The sequence below is a fragment of the Alligator mississippiensis genome, chromosome 12 (assembly GCF_030867095.1).
Source record: "Alligator mississippiensis isolate rAllMis1 chromosome 12, rAllMis1, whole genome shotgun sequence".
In the NCBI taxonomy this organism is placed as follows: Eukaryota; Metazoa; Chordata; order Crocodylia; family Alligatoridae; genus Alligator; species Alligator mississippiensis.
This window is the reverse complement of record NC_081835.1, coordinates 9378574-9398697: the sequence shown is the minus strand read 5'-3', so window position 1 is coordinate 9398697 and position 20124 is coordinate 9378574. Positions and strand designations below refer to the sequence as shown.

The following is a 20124-nucleotide window of genomic DNA, read 5'->3' as shown; positions in this document are numbered from 1 at the left end:
AGAGCTTTTTTCTAACTACCAGCCCTGGAGACTCTGAGTGCCATTAAGTCCTCAGTGACACTCAATGATATATGGTCTCAAAAGAATCTATCCAAATCCATCATTCATTTTAAGCCAAGAAAAACACCCCCTAAATTAAAATGGGATATGTATGTACGAGCCGTGTGCAAAGCGGGCCCTATTCGATTTAGATTTGGATTCAGCCCAAATCAGGGACAGTGATCTGGTCCTTTGATTTAGATCACTGTCCCTGACTTGATTTGGCCAAATCCAAATCTGAAGATTCGATGCTGATTCAGAAAATCAGCGATTTAGACATAGACACAGCTTTAAAACTTTTTTTTACATACTTCGAGGTACCGGTACAGCTTGTGAATGCTGTGATGCTGGGGTGGATGGAGCATCCCACAGGAGTGCGCCCCCCCCCCTTCCCCGCCCCCCCGTGCTCAGTGGCAAACCCAGAAGTGGATCAGAAGTACTTCCAGTCCAATTCTGGATCTGCCAGTGAGTGTGCTGGGCCCTCCCCTCCCCTGAGCTCCCCCGGTTCAGCAATCATCTGCAGGGGGCCACCACAGACCCAGGAGGTACCAGTCACCAAGCCCGAGAGGGGTACCAGGGTGGGGGGGACGCTGCGCACTCTGCGGCGGACCTGGAAGTGGACTGGGGAGCATGCTGGGGAGGCCCCCGGGCTTCTGTGGGACACTCCATGTGCCCCAGCAACACAGTACTCATGAGCCCCTGCTACCTACAGGTATGTAGAAAAAACATGTAAAGTTGTTTCTATGTCTGAATCTTTCCCAACCTCTCGGAGTTGATTCGGAGGGTTCCAATTCAATTTGAAGAGATTAAAGGGTCCTCCGATTCGACGTAGATTCAGAAATTCAGCCACCGAATCAGGCCGAATCTCCATCAAATCAAATCGGGGACTGAAGCTTTGCACAGCCCTAGTATGCACTACTAATGTAAGAGCAAAAATTTTACAGGAATGCTGCCACTAGGCAAAATCAATCATTTCACCAGGTTCCTGGGGCACTGACAGAATGATAAAAAAAAGGCTGACTGTCCAAATTAATCAAGTAATGTGGAATTTTCCTTTCTAACCCTGATAAATTGAGTAGAACAATGCCAACCGCAAAATCCCAAAGCCTGGATCCCAGTCTAATCCCAATGGGTGGAGTAGGGGACCGTCAGGAGCCCATACATTCAATAAGAGGTTTGGTTCCTCGATGAAATAAAGCGGGAAGTGTAGATGGGGTAAAAAGAACTCTAAAGAAGGTAAGGGAGGGCTTCTGGATTTTGATGCCTGGTAAAGCAAGGACCTCACTTTGAAACTGGAAAAAAGCAGTGAAGTCTTCAGTAATATTGTGTAACCTGGTTGGGATGAGCATATCACTGAAGACAGCCTTGTTCCATGTGCTAAAGAATATAGAAGGAAGGTTGAACCTAAAAGTATTACCAGGTGGGTTCCCAGAAGCACTAGCGCAACAGGTCAGGAACATATAGTTTCTTCAGTGTGTCAGACTATGAAAAAACATAGTCCTGCATTTGCAATTTAGGTCAAGAGAAAGAGAAAATGTTGGTACTTCTGAATACAGTATTGTCTGAAAGCCATGTGATAATTTTGTGAAGCAAAAGGTGTAGAACATAGTATTTTTAAACAGCACTCGCCAGGAAATAATTAATAAATCTAAAGCCTTAGCATGTACCTAAGATATCTCCATTTATAAAACAAGATGTTACCTCTAATATCCAGATTGGCATTGACTGCACCTTTTCCAACGGAATTTGTCACCCAACAAGTATATAATCCAGAATCTTCTTTCATTGTTTCTTTTATTTCCAGACTGCCATTTTCATAGATGGTATAACGTAGACCTTCAAGTGACTGTGTACTGTCTTCTCTCACCCTAATAATACAATAATGCTCATCAATTATTTTCAGGCATTCTGAAACTGGGCTTTCATACAGACAGAGGAATTCAGCGTTAATACTTATTTCAAGAGATTAACATCAGAGTGCATGGATTCTATTTTCACTTCTACCTCTGTAACTTCTAAGCAAGTCATTTAATCATACCATCATTATCACCAAACCAATGGTTCCAAGTTTCAAAGCTAATTGAAGGTATACCTTTGGTGGGTGGGTCTGAAGCTATCTGGGAAATATAAACACTACCAAACGCCAGTAAGATGGTTAAAATGCCATGATCATGGACTAAAATGAGTGAAAGCAAGTTGTGCAAGCCAAGGCCTTGGAAAGAGTAACAAATAAGTAGGCAGTTGAGTAGGGTCGACCACGAAGTTGAGAACCAGAAGACTTGGAAAGAGTGAGTTGTGTTCAGGATACAGATATGGACGTGAGACTAGGAACTGAGTACCTTTTGTGCAGAGGATGATGCTTTCGCATGAGTTGGTGATGAAGAAATACTTAAGTTTTAAGTTCATTTGTGTTTGAAGATTAAGGATTTTTAGGTATTGGTTCAGTGGGTAATGTTCTGGAATTGTAGGAATGTATTTTGGTGGGTTTTGTAGAGTGGCGATGGGTTTTGTATGAGGCAAGTGAAGTGAATGTTTCTAGTATGAATCAATGGTTTTTATTACAAGGATCATATACAGGGGCAGATAGTTGAATGCACATATATACACAGCAGTTTTTTGGTTGAGAATTTTCTAGTATTATTGATTGGGTGAGGGTTTGAGATGGTTTGCTCTTCAGTGGGACATAACGGTTTTGCAGTGCAAACACCACTTCAATAGATCTCTACCTGGACAGACCACCTCTTTAAGGTGGTCAATATGTGTGTGTCATTGGTGATGTTACTGAATCCTTCATGGGTTTTGGAAACCACACAATCACTGACTGCATAGCATAGGAACATTTCTTGGTAAACGTGCTTCACAGCTCGGTAATCTTCTGTCCTAATTATACGTTCATACAAAGAAAGCAACTCATCCAGCGAGGATGGAAGCACCTGATATACTGGTTTATACAGCCAATAATCCCTCAGTTTACCAATCTAAGGGCTATTACAATACCTGCCTTGAGCAGATATTGGAAGGAAGGATTTAATCCTTATTCAGCAGAATGTTTTGAGATTCACTAGGGAAAACACACAATGAGTCCAGAACACTGGCATCATCTTATTCATTATTATATTTAACTCAATAACCATGACAACTAGCAGAAGTTTCAGTGTTTGTATTCTGAGATTAACATAGTTTGTTTATAAACAGCCATTTAAAAGTAGCAGCACACAAACCCAGTTATCGAAGGCTTACCATCTAATAACTGGAGGAGGGGAGGCAAAAACTTTACAGTGCAAGAATGCACTATAGCCCACAACTGTGGCATAGTCTTCACCCTCTGGGGTTAGCACTACTGGACTAACATCTGAAAAACAGAATATATATTAATGATATTGTGCACTGGGCACTGAAGTTAGTGAGAAACATTTTTCAGAGCCTCCAACTCTAGTAATTGGGTGACTGCAAGACCGAGAAATTCTGCACACCAGAAATACTTGCCACCTCTGGGCAAAGATACCTGAGCAGCTGCAGCCCAAAGAGGTTGATAATTGAAATGGGACATCAAGATTTCAAATATTTAATAACTGAATAGTTTGTTGATACCTATACTATTAAGGGCAAGGTCCAGGTTCCATCCCTTTGGTTTCATTTTTTTTTTATTCATGAAGTTACTACCAACCAATATAGCACGAGTGCTAGTTTAGATAAAAAATGGGAACATAAGCAACCTTAGATCCCGTCTACAAATTCTGACTGCAGCAATATACCCTGAAGGAGCTAGAAGTTCACAATGCCCTTTTCACAAACATCTTCCTATTGTGAGAGTACTCACTGATAACATTCACGTTGGCAGTCGCCAGGATGGTGCCATGCTTGTTCGTAGCTTCACACTGATACACGGCACTGTCCTGAAGTTGTAGGTTGATAAGGCTGATCTCTCTGGGAAGGATTTGGCCCCTGTATGTCCTCCCTGAAAGGAAACCAAATATACCAGTAGGATAAGGAACCACTGTTATTACTACTGTTCCAGCAGTTCCTTTTCAAATGCAAGCACAAGGAGTGGGTTATGTCCTCACCATTAGGATAACAGTTGACCTGACAGCCAGAAAACTGTCCTGGTAGACTAAACATGGGGCTGTGGCTACTCTGGTTACCAGCAGAATTTTTTAGAGCCCTTCATAAATATTTTACTTTTGATGGTAGCTACACAGTTATATTTTGAAACATCTCTTCCAGGTATTTAGTGCCTGAGAAGGAACTGGGAAGGGGCAGAGCCCTTATGCTTCAGCCCCATTCTGGATGTCCTTATGACCACCAGTCCAGGTTCAGAAAAGTAGGGTGGTAAATCTCGGAGGCCAGCTAGTGCCACTAGAGTTGGATCCATATTCCTTAAAATGCAAACATTATATTGACTGGATACAGTCAGTAAATTGAGGGAACTACTGCACACATCGTCTCTGAATTGTCGCTAATTCTACTTCCTTTGTTACCACTATGAAGTATTACCTTTGACCAAAACAATCTTCACAACACATTTGGATCAATGAGCCACTTTTGGCTGGGAGCACGGCACATGTGGAGCCTGGTAAAACGATATCTTGTCCTCTGCACTTACCATCAATGGGCATCCCATTAAGTTTCCACTTTATGGTTGGTTCAGGGTTGCCAATAGCTTGACAAAACAATACAAGATTTGACCCAACGCTGTAAACATTGCTGACAGGCTTCTTTACCCACTGAGGAGGTTCTGTTAAGGAGAGAAATAACATTTCAGCAGACCTTACAACAAAGAGAAGTAGCAATGCACTCAAAACTGCTAAAACTATCATCTCCCAGCAGATGGCAAACTCTGTCAACTATTACTGAAGAAGAGTTTCTCTTAAAGAATATTGTATTAGTATGCAGTCATGTTTCATTTTGGCCTATACACTGATTATACTGGAGTTAAAAAATCGAGAAACCATCCTCTGTTCAGACTAGAACTGCCAAAATTAAATGTGAAGGAGAGGCTGTGGGAAGTGGGCACAATATATTTTGGGTATAAATGTCCACCTGTAAGTGACTGGCAACTGGCAGGTTGGTGAAAATGGCCAGGTTGGATGTATGTGTTTTTTCCATGAAGCCCTTCAAATGTGGGGTTGTTAACTCTGGAATGATATTTGGATATGTCAGAACAGCAACCAAAATGCAAAGTGTCCATTGAAACCAAATCCTCCCACTTGAATGGAAGCATGTGGCTTCCACTGGCCTCAATGGGAGCTATGCACTGCTGCAATGACAATATTTTCATGATTTCAACAGCTTGAGTTTAGGGATTGTGCCTATGCTTGCTTCTCTGTGTGGTCTGGATGGATTCCTGTGCTTTCTCACATTCTGCACATACTAACTATGTCCATTGGGATCCATGGGGCCTCCCTGGATTGTCTTTGGGTCAATGAGAGGTCTAATGATTTTAGTGGGCTTGGACCAGTCTCTAATGGGCAGAGAGCAGTCATCACTCAAAAGTCAACAGTTGTACAAAGGTGTCCACACGGTGGAGCTGTGATCTACCACTAAATTTCCCTGTTATTAGATCAGGAACTAAATGCTACATTCTACCAGCAGGGTAACCATTATTAAAAAACAAAACAAAACCCAACAACCAATGTTTTTCTAATAGCAAGCACTGTGTGTTAGTTAAATACTATATGTAGTTCAACCAAAAATACAAAATGTGAGTGAGGGAGCTAACTTACACATTTTTTAAGCTGCAGAAAGAGTTTGTATGAAGTCTTGTGAAACCTTTCTGGTGTCTACAAAAGAAAGAACTCAAAGCCCCCTCACTGAAACTATATGAAACATGACTTTAAAAAATAATCTATATTGTTCTTTTCCCCAACTCCACCGTATGGTAAGGAAACAGTTGGCCTGAACGAAGGGCCCATGAACGTGTATGTTTATGCTTACTTCTGACACTAATTCCATCTGAGGCCTTGGTTGAGTCCCTTGACCCCTCTGTCCTAGTTTTTTGATCTGAAAAGATGAATTAATGAATGCAGACTATGAGGATTAATTAGTTAATGTTTATAGAATACTCTGAAGATCAGCAGGACTATTGATTATTAATATAGCTAGAGATCTGTTTGATATGACATATTAGAACCAAAAAGAATTGCCTTTACATATATGCACTATTAATGACTATGGATAGGTGGTATGATTCAATGACAGATTCTATAAAAGTTCATGGTCTTCTACTGTACAGAAGTCTCTTAGGATGTCCTACAATGGTGCTTCTCAATCTTTTTAGACTCAAAATCCCTCTTGTTACACTTGGCACACCCCCTCAGAAAGCCACCTCTCAGAAATTACCAGCTCTATGGGTTTTTTGATGACAGAAAAATAATAAGCAATTCTTCTGTGGCAAAGAGCTCAGAAAAACCAAATAGGTCATAATGTTTTGGACATTATAGTTTCCTATTTGAAATCATCAGGTTTATCTTGTGAATCATGTTTGTACACCTAACAGTACAAACATTGCATGGGCACTCGGTGGCCACCCTTAAAAGGATCTCAGGAGGCTCTAGGGTGCCACATCACCTGGTTGAGAGTCACTGCTCTGCAATGCTACAGGTAAAAGGACTGAAGTAAAACCCAACTTCAAATGTATCTAAAATATATATTGTATTCATACTGTATTCCATCATATCCAGGCTCTTCTACTTTATCACCATACCATCTAGTAGTGCATTAAATAACATGCCGAACATATGTCGCATGACTTTTCCTCTCATCCTAGAATGCACACGGAACAGCAGGTGAGCAGGTTTTGTGACCATCCTTGGCTCTTGTGCAAATTCAGTCCATAAAGTGGGTCTAGCCCCTATGAAAGCTTTGTCTCCTATCCAAACAACTTGTGCTCTTTTACTAGAAAGTTTGGCTATACCTAAGGAGCACTACTGTCAACCACAGTGCTCATGATGGAGCTATAGGTATCCCTTTAATTATGCTGGAGCTAAGAAAGGATCAAGACTACAATGAAATTATAGTGTCAACAGATAACCAAAGTACAGCTCAGGATCACTATCCATGGAGAACCTGTAGAAATAAACTACCCAAATAAACTGAATATATGGTGCTAGTTTCTCCTTATACCCAGTTGCTAAACTGCTTTAAAATCAGAGCTAAAAATTCCTAGTCTACCTGGTTTTCTAATGCTACTTTTCCAAATAAGAAATGGTTGCAGTTGCCTCAGGACATTATGTAACTGTGACTTCCTCCAAGTACTAAACTGCAGCCCCCTGCCTGAAAAAGCCCGAGAAATTCTTCTGTGGAAAGAGGAGGTGCATTGGAGATAGCAAGGAAACAGGAACCTACACCAAGTGCTTCTACAAAATCCAAGTGTCATCTGTTCACACAAGCAAAATTGGTAACTGTGGACACAAGAAGCACTTCAGTCAAGACTGGAGCCTCATTATATTACGGATTGTATTGGGCAAAACATTTAGAGGTTATATGACTATGTTAAATTATAATTAGAAACCCCTGAAATCCTGAGACTTTTTTTAAAAAGGACTTTCCCTATCGGTATTTCTGTGCCTACTCCACTGTTCCCAGCTAACCTCTTCTCAGAGAGAGATTAAAATGTTCAAGCAATCAAGCAATTTCCTGGCTGAACATTTTTGCGGTATTATATTTGTTAATAATCGCCTGAATCTTTGCGCTCAGTGCATTGTAGGATAAATAATTGGGCTGCATGCAAATACTGGCACCTGAAAATGCTGTTATGACAAGTAGGGTTTGGTTTTCTCATGCCCAAATATCAGAAAAAAGAATGATAGGTATGAGACAGGAGAAATGATAACTTGGTTCTGATCTATGAACTAGCAATAGGAAAGAGAATGGGTGGAGTAGCAGAGGTAGTGAATAAGAGAGATAGTCCTTCTACTTTACATGTGAATTTTATCTTCCTGTGTGCACCCTTAGAGAAGAGATTATCAGATCCTCAAGTGCTACCTACCAGCAAACTCCAGTGAAATCAGCTGAAGTTAACAAAGCTACCTTCACTTACCCCAGGTAAGTATCTGCCCTGAATATGTATGTAGAGGATGAGAATGAACATGTTCTCATAAATACACTGCCAGGCTGTGCTGTAGATGATTACACAGTCCGGTGGGTGGCAAATTGGCTTAGAAGTTGCACCCAGAGAGTGGTGGTGGATGGGTTGGGATCGACCTGCAAAGATGTGGGCAGTGGGGTCCTGCAAGGCTCGGTCCTTGGACCAATGCTATTCAATGTCTTCATCAAGGACTTGGAGGAGGGTATGGAGAGCACCCTGTCCAAGTCTGCAGATGATTCCAAATTATGGGGCAAAGTTAACACACCAGAGGGTAGGGAATGGATCCAGGTGGATCTGGACAGGTTGGAAAAATGGGCAGAAGTAAATAGGATGCAGTTCAACAAAGACAAGCGCAAAGTGCTGCACTTGGGCAAAAAGAACCACTAACGCACTTACAGGCTGGGGGAGGACCTTCTCGGCAGCATGGCAGTGGAAAGGGATCTTGGAGTCATAGCTGACTCCAAGATGAACATGAGTCGTCAATGTGACAAAGTGATCACCAAGCCTAACCGCACTTTATCATGTGTTAGCAGATGCATGATGAACAGGTCCAGGATTTAGGTTAGACATCAGAAATAACTTTTTCACAGTAAGGGTTGCCAGAAGGGAACGGGCTTCCAAGAGAGGTGGTGCTCTCCCATACCTTGGGGGTCCTCAAGAGGAGACTGACTCCAGTGCTCTTTCCTGCCCAGGGCAGGGGGCTGAACTCGATGACCTACTGAGGTCCCTTCTGACCCTAACGTCTATGAATCTATGTTGAGCTGTGATTAATGTTAGTGACATCATTCAAAACCCAATAAAAGGAGAGTATTTGACCTCAATTTTATGCCACATGTGAGGAGACTCTTAAAAGATGGAATTCCTATTAGTGACATCAACTTACATGATAGAGAAAAGGGTTTAAAAGCTCACATAAAAGCATTTCTAATACAATATAGTGATTATTAGGGGTTTTATTTGGGGGGGGGTTATGGTGGGGGTTTTGGAAGGGTGGAGAATTACTTTTTAATTATAACAGAATTGATAATTAATCAGGAAGCTTTGGTCCCTGTAAAAATCTGGGGGTCAACATTCTCAACTGTTTAATTAACGTAATTTCTCTGGTACGTTACTTTTTGCTGCTCCTGCAATTCCTTGGAAAGCTGCAATTTTTAAAGCTGAAAAAACCATGGGCAGATTGTTAAAATATTCAGCTACAGTAGAGATGTTCCAAACCATCTGGAATGATTTCTGGGAGTCAGCAACTTCTCATACAGTAGCAGTTGCAAACTCCCCGCAACCTGGTGGCCTACTCCCCCTCCTCCATCTCCCCTCTGACACAATGCACACACTTGGGAAAAGCAGCACGTACACAAAACAGGATTGTGTTTAATGGTCAAATAATGTGACAAACGGCTGTTCTGTGTATTAACAACTGAATGCAGGGTAGGCGTTTGCAAGGCTTTATTCCTTTCGGTTATTCCTTCCTGTGAGGAGCGAGAAGAGATGGGGCGGCAGAGATTAAAATCAAGCAGTTGGCAGATGTGGATGGTTTAATACTGTATGAGCACATTTCTCTCTGCAGAGTGGAGGTTTTTATTTATTTATTTTTTTTCCTTGACGCAAGTGAAAAATGTTGTTGCCAAGTCTTTCAATTAGGTTTCTACATCCTCATTCAGGAGCCTTTTTTTTTTTTTGGGTGTCTAAACCAAACGAGCAGCTATGCTAGCAGAGCTGAAAGAGCAGCATTACCAAGAGACGCCTCTGAAGGTTTTATTCTGCCCTGTGGGAATGTATTGTGAGCCCAACTATGACTCTACACCTGGGAATGAGGAGTCACCACGTTTTTCTGCATTGCCTGCATCACTACAGCTTGCACAGAAGACAAGGCTATAAAAGCAAAAGGCATCAAGCTGCTACTGCTTCCTCCTGGGCCGATGGTGGGTTGGGGCAGGAAGAACTTGGAGTGCCCCCCCTTTTACAGCTTTCCAGGGGCCAGAGGAGAGGTAACCTCCTCCAGAAAGGGGGCTGAGATGCACCACTGACCAGGAACATTGTAAATCTTAGTCCGGTACCTGTTTTGCTCCTGAGGCAACAGAGCTACACATTGAACTGCCCTATAAACTCTGAAAGAGGAGCACCTATTTGTCATTTCAGCTCCTCTAAACCACTTTGGTGCATTGCTTTTCTGTTGCTGGGTAAACACAGCAGCTCCTGGCACACGTTAACCAGTTAATCATGTCTTAAGTTGTTACCCAGCCAAGCGTTAATGCAATTAATGGAGTCATAAAACAAGGAATAAGCCACAAAATTATGACACAAAAAATGTGTTGTAACTTTGTGGTTGGTTCTTATCTCACCATTAACTGAATGTATGGCCAGGGTGTCCACGCTGATGCAGTTCCTAGCCCCCGGGGTGCAGCGTGTGCCCTTGTGGCTGGAAGCTCCAGCAGGTGACGGGGCTCCCAGCTGCAGAGCCTCGCTACCTGCTAGCTCAGGGGGATTGTGATCCTGGCTCCCATTGAACCAGCAGTAAGGTACAATGGGATCCAATACTGGATCCCACAATCACACCCCCTGCCATGCACATGTGGCATAGTAAAAAACATGACTGTGCAGATCCCACAGCAGATCCTATTGATCCTTCCCTTGCCCATCTTGCCAGGGGCCTCTCTGACTCTTCATTTGTGTGTCTGGAGACTATTGCAGGATATAACGACAACATCATTAGTAGTAGCAGTAGTATCCGTATCAGTGTTCATAACTGTTGTTAAGAATAACAGCAAAGGCAGATACTGCTATTATTATTAATTGTTCTTTAAGTGTTGGCAGTATCCCTGTTCTAACGAGTTTACAGCCTACAGAGATGAACAAAAGAAAGTCCGCTGGCAAACTTCAAGGCTGGTGTGAATAGCATGCACACTTAGTGGAGGAGAAGATGTGTCAGGCATGTAGGAGTGTGTGAAAGTCGACTCTGGGTTTTCAGTGGGAGGATGTCAAGTGGGCATAGAGATAAGACAGATCAGCAACATAAAATATGAGTGTGGGAATGTAGTTATGGCAGGAGATATAAGCAGAAGCAGAGTCCTGAGGCTGAGGAGTATTAAGCGTGATGTGGAAGGAGTCAAAGAAACGACTGAGGAGTTACAGTGGTAGGAAATACAGATAATTTTCTGGCAGAGCCATTTTGAGCAAACTGGAGGGAAATGAGGCAAGTGTCAGGCCAGAAGGAAAGAATATGAAATTATTCACACTTCTTAATTGGTGATAAATGTGATTAATATGAGGGAGACTAACCATCAGTAACAATGTTTCTGTGAAGCCTTATAATCTGTTAGTCTTAATTTATCCTGTTTTTGTAAGATGCCTTCAAATTCTCTCTCTAAATACAGAGATTGTTTTTGCAATTTATTCAATGGAGTGAGAGAAGCCTGCTTAAATGGTGTCTAGATCTGGTCCGAAGCTACCCTATTTCACATCAATTTAAAAAACAAACCAACTCAAGTTTTATAGATGTTATGGCCTGATGATGCAATTACATCATCTAACCTGACATCCAATATAACACAGGTGATAGGATCTATGTTTCGACTAAAACAGATCTTAATAGTTATAGCCATATATTTGAATTTATTAATAGTATAGCATGGGAAACCCAGATATTAACGGTTGAAGAAAACATCAGTTTTCATTCATTTTCATGCGACGTGGAACAAACTTCTTGCGAGCTGAGGCCCATTCCTCAGCTGTATTAATTAATGCAGTACCACCAACTCAAATGCAATGAGACAACTTTATACCAGCTGCGATTCTAACTTGTTACCTCGCGACTGCCCATTTGGTTCAACATATAAAACTACTTAAAAATATATGGAGCACCTTCCACATGGACATGGAACTCATGTTTCACTTTCCCCACAGAATTGCTTGCCGTGCACAGGTAAGTTCCTTCATCGGCTGCGGACACTTCTCCTATCTTCAAAACCTTTCCGTAATTTTCTGTCGCTGCTTTGTCCTCGGGCATCTCTCTACCAACTCTGTTCCAGGTTAGAAGAGGAGTTGGGCTATTGGGAGAAGAAAGAAAAAGGATGCGGAGGGGTTATTTTAGTTTAGGGTGGGTTTTTTTAGTCTGATGTGTGTGGGAGAGTGGGGATGGCTGAAGCTGTATCTTAACCCTCCATGGTCAGCATAAGAAATAATGAGCGTTTATGCAGCCCCTTTGTGAGAACGCGTTTGCAGAATTCCCCCACATGCCCCTTGGTGTGCACAGCTTGCACATTTTCCCCATTCAAACACCCAGCCTGGAGCTTTTATATTGTTCATGGCTTGTACTGCCTCTTGGTTAAAAGGAACCCATGTTCAATGAATCCTCCACTGCCAACAGGAGGTCATGACACACGTTTGCATACCTTGTAAACATATTGGCATGAACCGTAGCAGAGGGAATGAAGCTTGTTTGTCCTATTCCATAAGGACCCTTGCAGACAGTCAAAGGGAAATGGCTTCATTAAAATGACTTTGCCCAGAGCCCTGCCTGATCAGACCAATTCCTAATCATATGCTGGATATGCCTGAAAAACGTACTTTATGATATTAGTAAGTTAACGGTCTACTTGGAACCAGAGACACACAAACTCAGGACAGACTGTTGTCTGAACAGTCCCAGCTGGGTTCCCTGACCCCAGCACCAGACATGATGCACATACACAGCGTCATATCTGCTTACTCTCATGTCCATCTGTTAAGATGGCAAAATGCCCAGGCATGAGTTACTCAAAGCCCCAGGTACCAAGAAATTATGGTTTTCTATAAGCAGCATACATCACCATGACAGTGTCATATTGCCTGTAAGACTTCCCTTTGCTGATATTGTACAGAAGCAATGACACACTTAAACTCCTTGCATTTCATTAATGCTGCTGAGACCAGTTTAGATCTTTGTGACATACCAGGAAGACTGCTTTAAATAGTTTAGAGATGGGTAAAATTGTTCACAAAAAGATAATGTGAGGATGGTCTTAGTTGCTTTAGTTTTTTTTGACTGTCCTGAGTCTTAGGTGATTGACCTACATTTTTACAAAGAAGTAGACTGGGTACATTGAACCGTTTCATAAAATGGAAGTATGGTAAGAATAGAATTGGAGCTGATTAAATTAATAAAAAATATTCTTTTCCTCAAATCCATTGGATGTTTCTTTTGATTTAAAATTATTACTAATATATGGGGGGTTTTGGTGAGTGAAAGTACTCTCTTTCTCTCTGTCTCTCTTTTAAATCCAACTTCCACTTCTTTTTAGTATAAAAAAATGCAAAATAAAAGGAGCATAAGTACTTTTTTTACCCTGCAAAACAGGGCTTTTTTCCCCCCTTGAAAAAAATTCATTTGAATGCTTTATTGGAAAATGAAACTGAAAAATATCATGGTAAAATTAATTGAAAATGTGAATTTGATTTGTTTCATTAAATTTACTACTCCTATTTTTTTACCTGCTCTAATTATAGCTCATTAGAAAAGTCCTACAGGGAAATATAAAGAATAAATCCTTATTTATTCTTGCTTCAGGCATGTCATAATTTCCTTGCTTTCCCGAACCTAAAAATGTACACTTTTATATAAAAATAAATCTACTGGATTTTTATGGCTCACAGGCATATTTGCCCATTTAAACAAGATGTATTGCAAAAGAGAATAAGAATAAGAATCCATTATGGTTACTTGGCATGAATCCAACAGAGAAGTCATTCACTTGCTTTACAAAAATGGCAACCAACTGCAGAGACACAATCTTGCCAATTCAAAAGTGACTGATGCCCTATCAGTAGGGGCCTACCTAAATTGCAGCAAGACAAAAGGATTTTCATGGGCCACTTGTGACACGTGGAGCCTATTACATGGCCTGTGCAGCGAGCTCCCCTTTGCCACTGATTGGCCGAGAGGCAAAAACTGCGGCACAATTAAATAGCAAAGTTCATGAACATATCAAATAAATGGCCACATTATTATAACTCTAAGTACTGAATTTAAATCTAAATTGAAATATATTGTGAATATAAATTTATACAATATAAATTGTAACTAATATCATCATTATTTATTATGTGTTTGACAAAAAGTTTAACAATAATAAACAATGCTAACCTTAATAGAAACAATTCATGTTAGTTGTTAAATGATAGCATTCAGCATCCACCAGCAGTTGCAGTTGACCTCTTCTGTCTCTGTGGTATGAACACATGGCCATACACTGAGATTACACTTTCTGCATCCACCGAATTGGTTGGGATGGTAGGGCAGGATTTTGCCAAGTTGTGAAGATGTGGAAACCGATCAGAAACAGACTCCCAAAACGTAGTCACAGTCAAAGGCATCTGACACTCTGACAAAGTCCATGCAAGCAGCACATTCGTTGTCATGCTCTCTCTGCTATCTAGGGATTGATTTTAGTTGCTGAGGATCAAAACTCAGAAAAGGCACCTGACTGGGGTAAAAAATGTGAACAGAACTATAAAAAGGAGGCAGCTAATAACTTAAACCAAGGTGGTAATGACTGATCATACTTGTAGTACTGATTCAACTTCGCAGCTATGACCTGCAATGGCTCTTGTCTCTGCTGGTTTTCACACCGACAGTTTAAAAGTTGCCGTGACCCAACTTATCAAATCCATCGTGTGCTTGGTGGATCAATGCCTGATGACATTCAAACCAGGTTAGAAGCTCCAGGAACCCTATTGCATTTTTAGCTGCAAACTTCACTTGATCTTCAATGTCACTCTGTCTTAAGAGAGATTGTACAGTATAAGCGTGCCCTGTGTGCCAGGCATGATTTCAAGCTCCTCGCACACAAGCTGCTGGTAGTACTGCATATTCTTTGTGTGATAACAAAGTGTGTTAAACCATGAATTCCACCTTGTAACCATTAGCTCTGCTGGAAGTGTTTCAGTTTTGTTCAATATCTTCATCAACGACCTGGAAGACGGCATAGAGTGCACTCTCAACAAGTTTACATATGACACCAAACTGGAGGGAGTAGTAAATATGCTGGAGGGTAGGGCTAGGATTTAGAGTGACCTAGGCAAATTGGAGGATTGAAACAAAAGAAAGTTCATGAGGTTCAACAAGGACAAGTGCAAAGTCCTGCACTTAGGACAGAGCAATCCCATGCACTGGTGCAGGCTGGGCGTGACTGGCTGGGCAGCAGCTTTGGAGAAAAGGACCTGGTGGTGACAGTGGACAAGAAGCTGAATAGGAGTCAACAGTGTGCTTTTGTTGTCAAGAAGGCTAATGGCATACTGGACTGAATTAGTAGGAGCATTGCCAGCTGGTTAAGGGAAGTAATTATTCCTCTCTATTCAGCACTGGTGAGGCCACATCTGGAGTACTGTGTTCAGTTTTGAGCCCTGCACTATAGAAAGGATGTGGACAAATTGGAGAAAGTCCAGCAGAGGGTAACAAAAATGTTTAGGGGGCTGTGGCACATCACTTACAGGGAGAGGCTGAAGGAAATGGCCTTATTTAGTTTAGAGAAGAGAAGAAAGAGAGGAGATTTAATAGCAGCCTTCAAGTACCTGAAGCAGGGTTACAAAGAGGATGGAGCTGGGCTGTTCAGATAACAGAACAAGGAGCAATGGTTTCTAGTTGCAGCAAAGGAAGTTGCAGTTAGATATCAGATAACTTTCTCACTAGGAGGGTAGTAAAGTACTGAAACAGGTCATCCAGAGATGTTGTAGAAACTCCATCCTTGGAGGTTTTTAAGACCTTGCTAGACAAAGCCTTGGCTGGGATGATGTGGTTGGGAATGGTTCTGCTTTGAACAGGGGGTTGGACTAGATGATCCTGAGGTCCCTTCCAACCCTCATTTTCTATGAGTCTATGATTCTAAGTGATGCAGTTACATGTAGGTCCCAACTTTGATTGGCAATGCATTCTCTGTATTGAACCTTACAGCCTGGACAATATTTGAATATTTTTTAAAAAAAGGAAACCAGACTATCAACATCAGGAGAATATATGCGCCAGATGTCACTTACTAAAGAAAGGACGTGTGCATTGCAGGTAACATGAACTGTACTGGGCATCTTTCCATGGGGCACATTAGAGCAAGCTTTGCACATATACATGGCATTATCAGGTAAAAATGCTGCAATCTTGTCACATTCTAAGCTGTAGTTCACTGTGGCCTTCACTACAGCTTGTGCCATGGTAGAAAAATTGACAGATGTGACGTGAACTGGCTCTGTTGGAGGAAGAGGCAGGTTGCAGTCTTTCCAGCTCCCAGGTACAAATAAAATGTTCAGAACATAGTTATCTTGGGCACCTGTTCCTTTGTCTGCTGCAATCGAGATCGACTCATATCCTGCCAGCGCAGATCTTGTAGACTGAACATGCGAAGCAATTACTCCTGGTAGATAATCTTGGTGAAGCTTGTATGCACACGGGAAACTGCCAGCGTTTGGGACGTATTTGTTCAGGTAGTCCCTTAATTTATCGATTTTCTCCAGAGGTATGTTGGCAGCCATTAATGCCTCCACTAGTGCAAATGTAGCCTCTCTTCTTGTCAGACTTCTTTCAGCGGTTCGTTTAAAGACTGAGGACATAGTCACTTGTTTCTTACTCTGACCTTCAGCCTCTGCAGAATCCTGTCACTTTATACACAATTCGGACTCCAAATGCGGATCAATGCTGTTTTTTCTTGACACATCCAGTTACGTTGCATGATGAACGTAACAATTTACCACCGTCTGCATGCAAGATTCCTATAGGGAGCTGCCTTACAGGATCCTGGGCTGAAAAATATTTAGTTTTTTTTTATTTCTTTTCACTCATGATCTCCAGTCTGCAGCACTGCATCCGGCTTCTTAAAAGATGGCACTGAAACCCTTTTCGCTTTCCTGACTGGCGCCTTCGCTGAGTCTAGATCTCTAGCTCAGCTTCTCAGTAGCTCTCTCTCAAACTATGTGCTCTATGGCGTCAGGGATTGCCGTGCTTTCTTTGCATTCCAGTAAACTCTTATATTTTTAAGAGTGATTCTGCACAAAATCACGAGAAATGCCATTTTTCATGGTGATCGCAGAACCCCGCATTTTTCTCAGTTTCTGTGAAAATGGCAAAGCCACGATTTATGTAGGTCCCTACCTATCAATTCAGCATGGACAAACAAGGTGCCCCGAACATGTCTGTTCAGAAAAATAATCATCCTGACTTTGAGGTTTGTAGTGGGTAATAATTGTATGCACTCTAATATGGATGATCTCTCTACTAGCTGGTCAACAAACAGCAATACAGAGTCTGACACTACAGGTGGAAAACAGCATGATTTAAAACCCTGTTCAACAAATATTGTCACGTATAAACCAGAGGAAGCAAATACTTTTTCCTTCTAGGTTCAGTGGCTGCAGGATTTTGAACTTTTTTCCAGTGGCAATGCTTTTAGGGCAGAATATTGCATGCTAGCCACAAGATAAAGTGATAATCAGGATGGGGAGCATAGATGAACTTGACCCTGTACTGTTGATAGCACTGCTGTGTGGCTACTCCTGCCCTGGAGCAGAAGTAGGGTTTAGAGACCTTCACAAGCAACCATCACACCACGATGAGAGCTGCACTTAAACTAGTATCTAGTTAATCTTCCCTCTTCTATACTGCTTCTGTTCTATGCCATTGAGAATAAAGAGAAGGTACTCGCTAGACAAATTTTGCAGAGAAGATGTTGTCTTCATTCTGGATCTAACCAAAACCCCTTGGTTTGGTTAGATCTAGTAGAGCATCACAGTAGAAATATTATCTACTACAGTGGTATTAAGGAAGGTGTTCTGAGAACATGAAACTTAATTAAATTACCAAACGTTTTCCATAAGAAACAGAGAGGTAAAATCTGAACTGGCTCAAATAGGAAAGAAAAACAGAAAAACTGCCAAACCTTGCAAGTAAAATGTGATGTTATTCAATTCATAATGTGTTTAAATGCAGCATAACTGTCGGTGGTCATCATATTGAAGCATCTGAAGATAAGCTTAGTCTAGAATAATAAAGATGGTATCTAAATTCTCATGGTAAATGGTTTTTTTTCCCAAATATATGGTCCTAAAACTTAAACATTAATAATCACCTTCTGAGTTTTCCATTCTAGCTCTGTGCTACATTATAAGAAGTGTAACTTTCTTTAAAGAGAACCCAAAGCAAAAAATTGATATAAAAACATGCATCGGTTGAAGGTAATATAGCGTTGCTGCTTCTTTTTCTCCCAATTCACTCCAGAAGACTATTAAGCACAAGCAATACTCACAGCCCTTCAGCGATGCATTCAAGTAGCAGGACCCCCCCTTTGATGACAGTGACTGACGAGCTAATGCCGGAAGATTCAGGTGGTATCAGCAGTTTGGGTTTTCGTTCCTTAATAAAGTTTGCTAAAAAAGGAGAAAAGAGAAGATTCAGACTTCTCAATAAAAAGGTTTCTACACACCCCTGAATTTTCCTAGTCACCTTTACCCTGTGGCACAAATGCTGTTGCTGTCGGAAGATGGTTGGAGTATATATTTAGTATTTTCTTAGATTTTATACTAAGATGCTTTGTTAAGAGGTCTACCCAGTTATATTATCTGCTTATATTCAGAGCACAACTACAGTAACGAAAGTAAATGCAAAAATATTAGAACCCCCTTGCTTCCTAAGCTTAAGCATATGCATAACTTTATCACAAGAGTAATTCCAGTTTAAGTCAGTCTTTGAGAAATAGCTGGAATGAAGCCATGCTATAGAAACAGCTCCTATCTCCAGTTGATGTTGCGGGTGCCTTGATTAGGCAAACATGCGCAGATGCAAACAAGTTGGGCTGGTACATGAAATCCTAATTGCAGATGTTGCACGTTGCAGCGCGTGACTCCCAGATGATGCGGGGGTGAAGGTAAGCTGCACTGTTCCGACTCTGTTGAAATCCCTTGTATGTTTTTCAATCATAACCTAAATTCTTGTCTTTTTGAGCAACAGTCTGAAGAAAAATTACTTTCCCACTTCACATGACCTAAGAACATGAACTCATTCCCTTCTTGACTGCCTATCAATATCCCATCCAAAATTTCCTGCCATGCCTTGAAAACTCTCCATGATTCATTCCAGCTTCCCTCTGTCTTGATTGCCAGGCAATTCCACCTGCTTCTCTAGTATTTTCCCCTTTCCATTTCCTCTTCCCCCACTCTTGTCTCAGACACAAGGGCAATTTGGTACATGAATCTTGCCCATTAATGTTCTTGCTACCTGCATTAGTCTACTGTCTTCCTTCTTCATTGAATCTCCATCTTCCTTCCAAGCTCAGCTGAAAACATACACCTCAGAATTCATCCTCTCTTTACAATTGTAAAAAATACAGTAACTGAGGAATGTATTTTGTGATACTCTTTGGAAGAAAGACACTGTTTAACTGTTAATAAAACTCTATTGTGTAAAAAAAAAAAAAATTGTTTCAGGTGATCATTTACTTGACCTACAAAAAAATCAATATGTTCTTTTACAACATCATTGTAACAATTCATAGTGTTAATGACTATTCAATAATCATTAATAATGAATATGTTATTCCAATGTTCACTGGTTCTTCAAGAAAAGTGGTTTCCTGATAACTTAGTAAAAAAAATCATTTCAAACCATTTTTCTTCATTTTTTTCCCGTTCCTTGAAAATGTCTATTTCTTTATATTTCTATCTACCACCGAGTGCATGTGCAAATGCAAGCTTCCAAGGCCAAGATTTTTAGAATTGGCTAGTCATTTTGGATGTCCATCTCAAGGCATGTGAAAGCCATCCGATTTTCAAATGCTGTTGAATACTTACTCTCTGAAAAATCAGGATTTCAAGCTGGATATTACAAAAACCTGAGGCAGTCAAAATTAATTGTTACTTTTGGAAAACATGGCCATAATTTTTAAATATTTCCCATGCTAACAGTATTTAGGGATGATTAAAGACTCTGGTGAGAAACAGGATATTTGTTTTAGTTATGCGCTACAGCCCTTGTGCGTTAAACATCA

General features: G+C 41.0%; 1 protein-coding gene across 14 annotated transcripts in view; it reads right to left on the bottom strand.

The window, feature by feature from the left end:
• Positions 1–20124, bottom strand: part of CHL1 (cell adhesion molecule L1 like) — a 186815-nt gene that overhangs the window by 39831 nt on the left and 126860 nt on the right. For 11 of the 14 annotated variants that reach the window (XR_009456100.1, XM_019499716.2, XM_014605288.3 and 8 more), the window contains 7 exons: positions 18388–18508; positions 11984–12168; positions 5974–6039; positions 4643–4774; positions 3860–3997; positions 3280–3391; positions 1741–1907 (listed from right to left, as the gene is read on the bottom strand). Coding sequence is in view for 13 of the 14 variants with exons in the window: in XM_019499716.2 (XP_019355261.1) it covers positions 1741–1907; positions 3280–3391; positions 3860–3997; positions 4643–4774; positions 5974–6039; positions 11984–12168; positions 18388–18508 (921 nt within the window). In the remaining variant the exon portion in view is untranslated. The remainder of the gene's footprint in view (positions 1–1740; positions 1908–3279; positions 3392–3859; positions 3998–4642; positions 4775–5973; positions 6040–11983; positions 12169–18387; positions 18509–20124) is intronic. The other 3 variants (XM_014605303.3, XM_014605310.3, XM_014605323.3) reach the window with 1 other exon arrangement.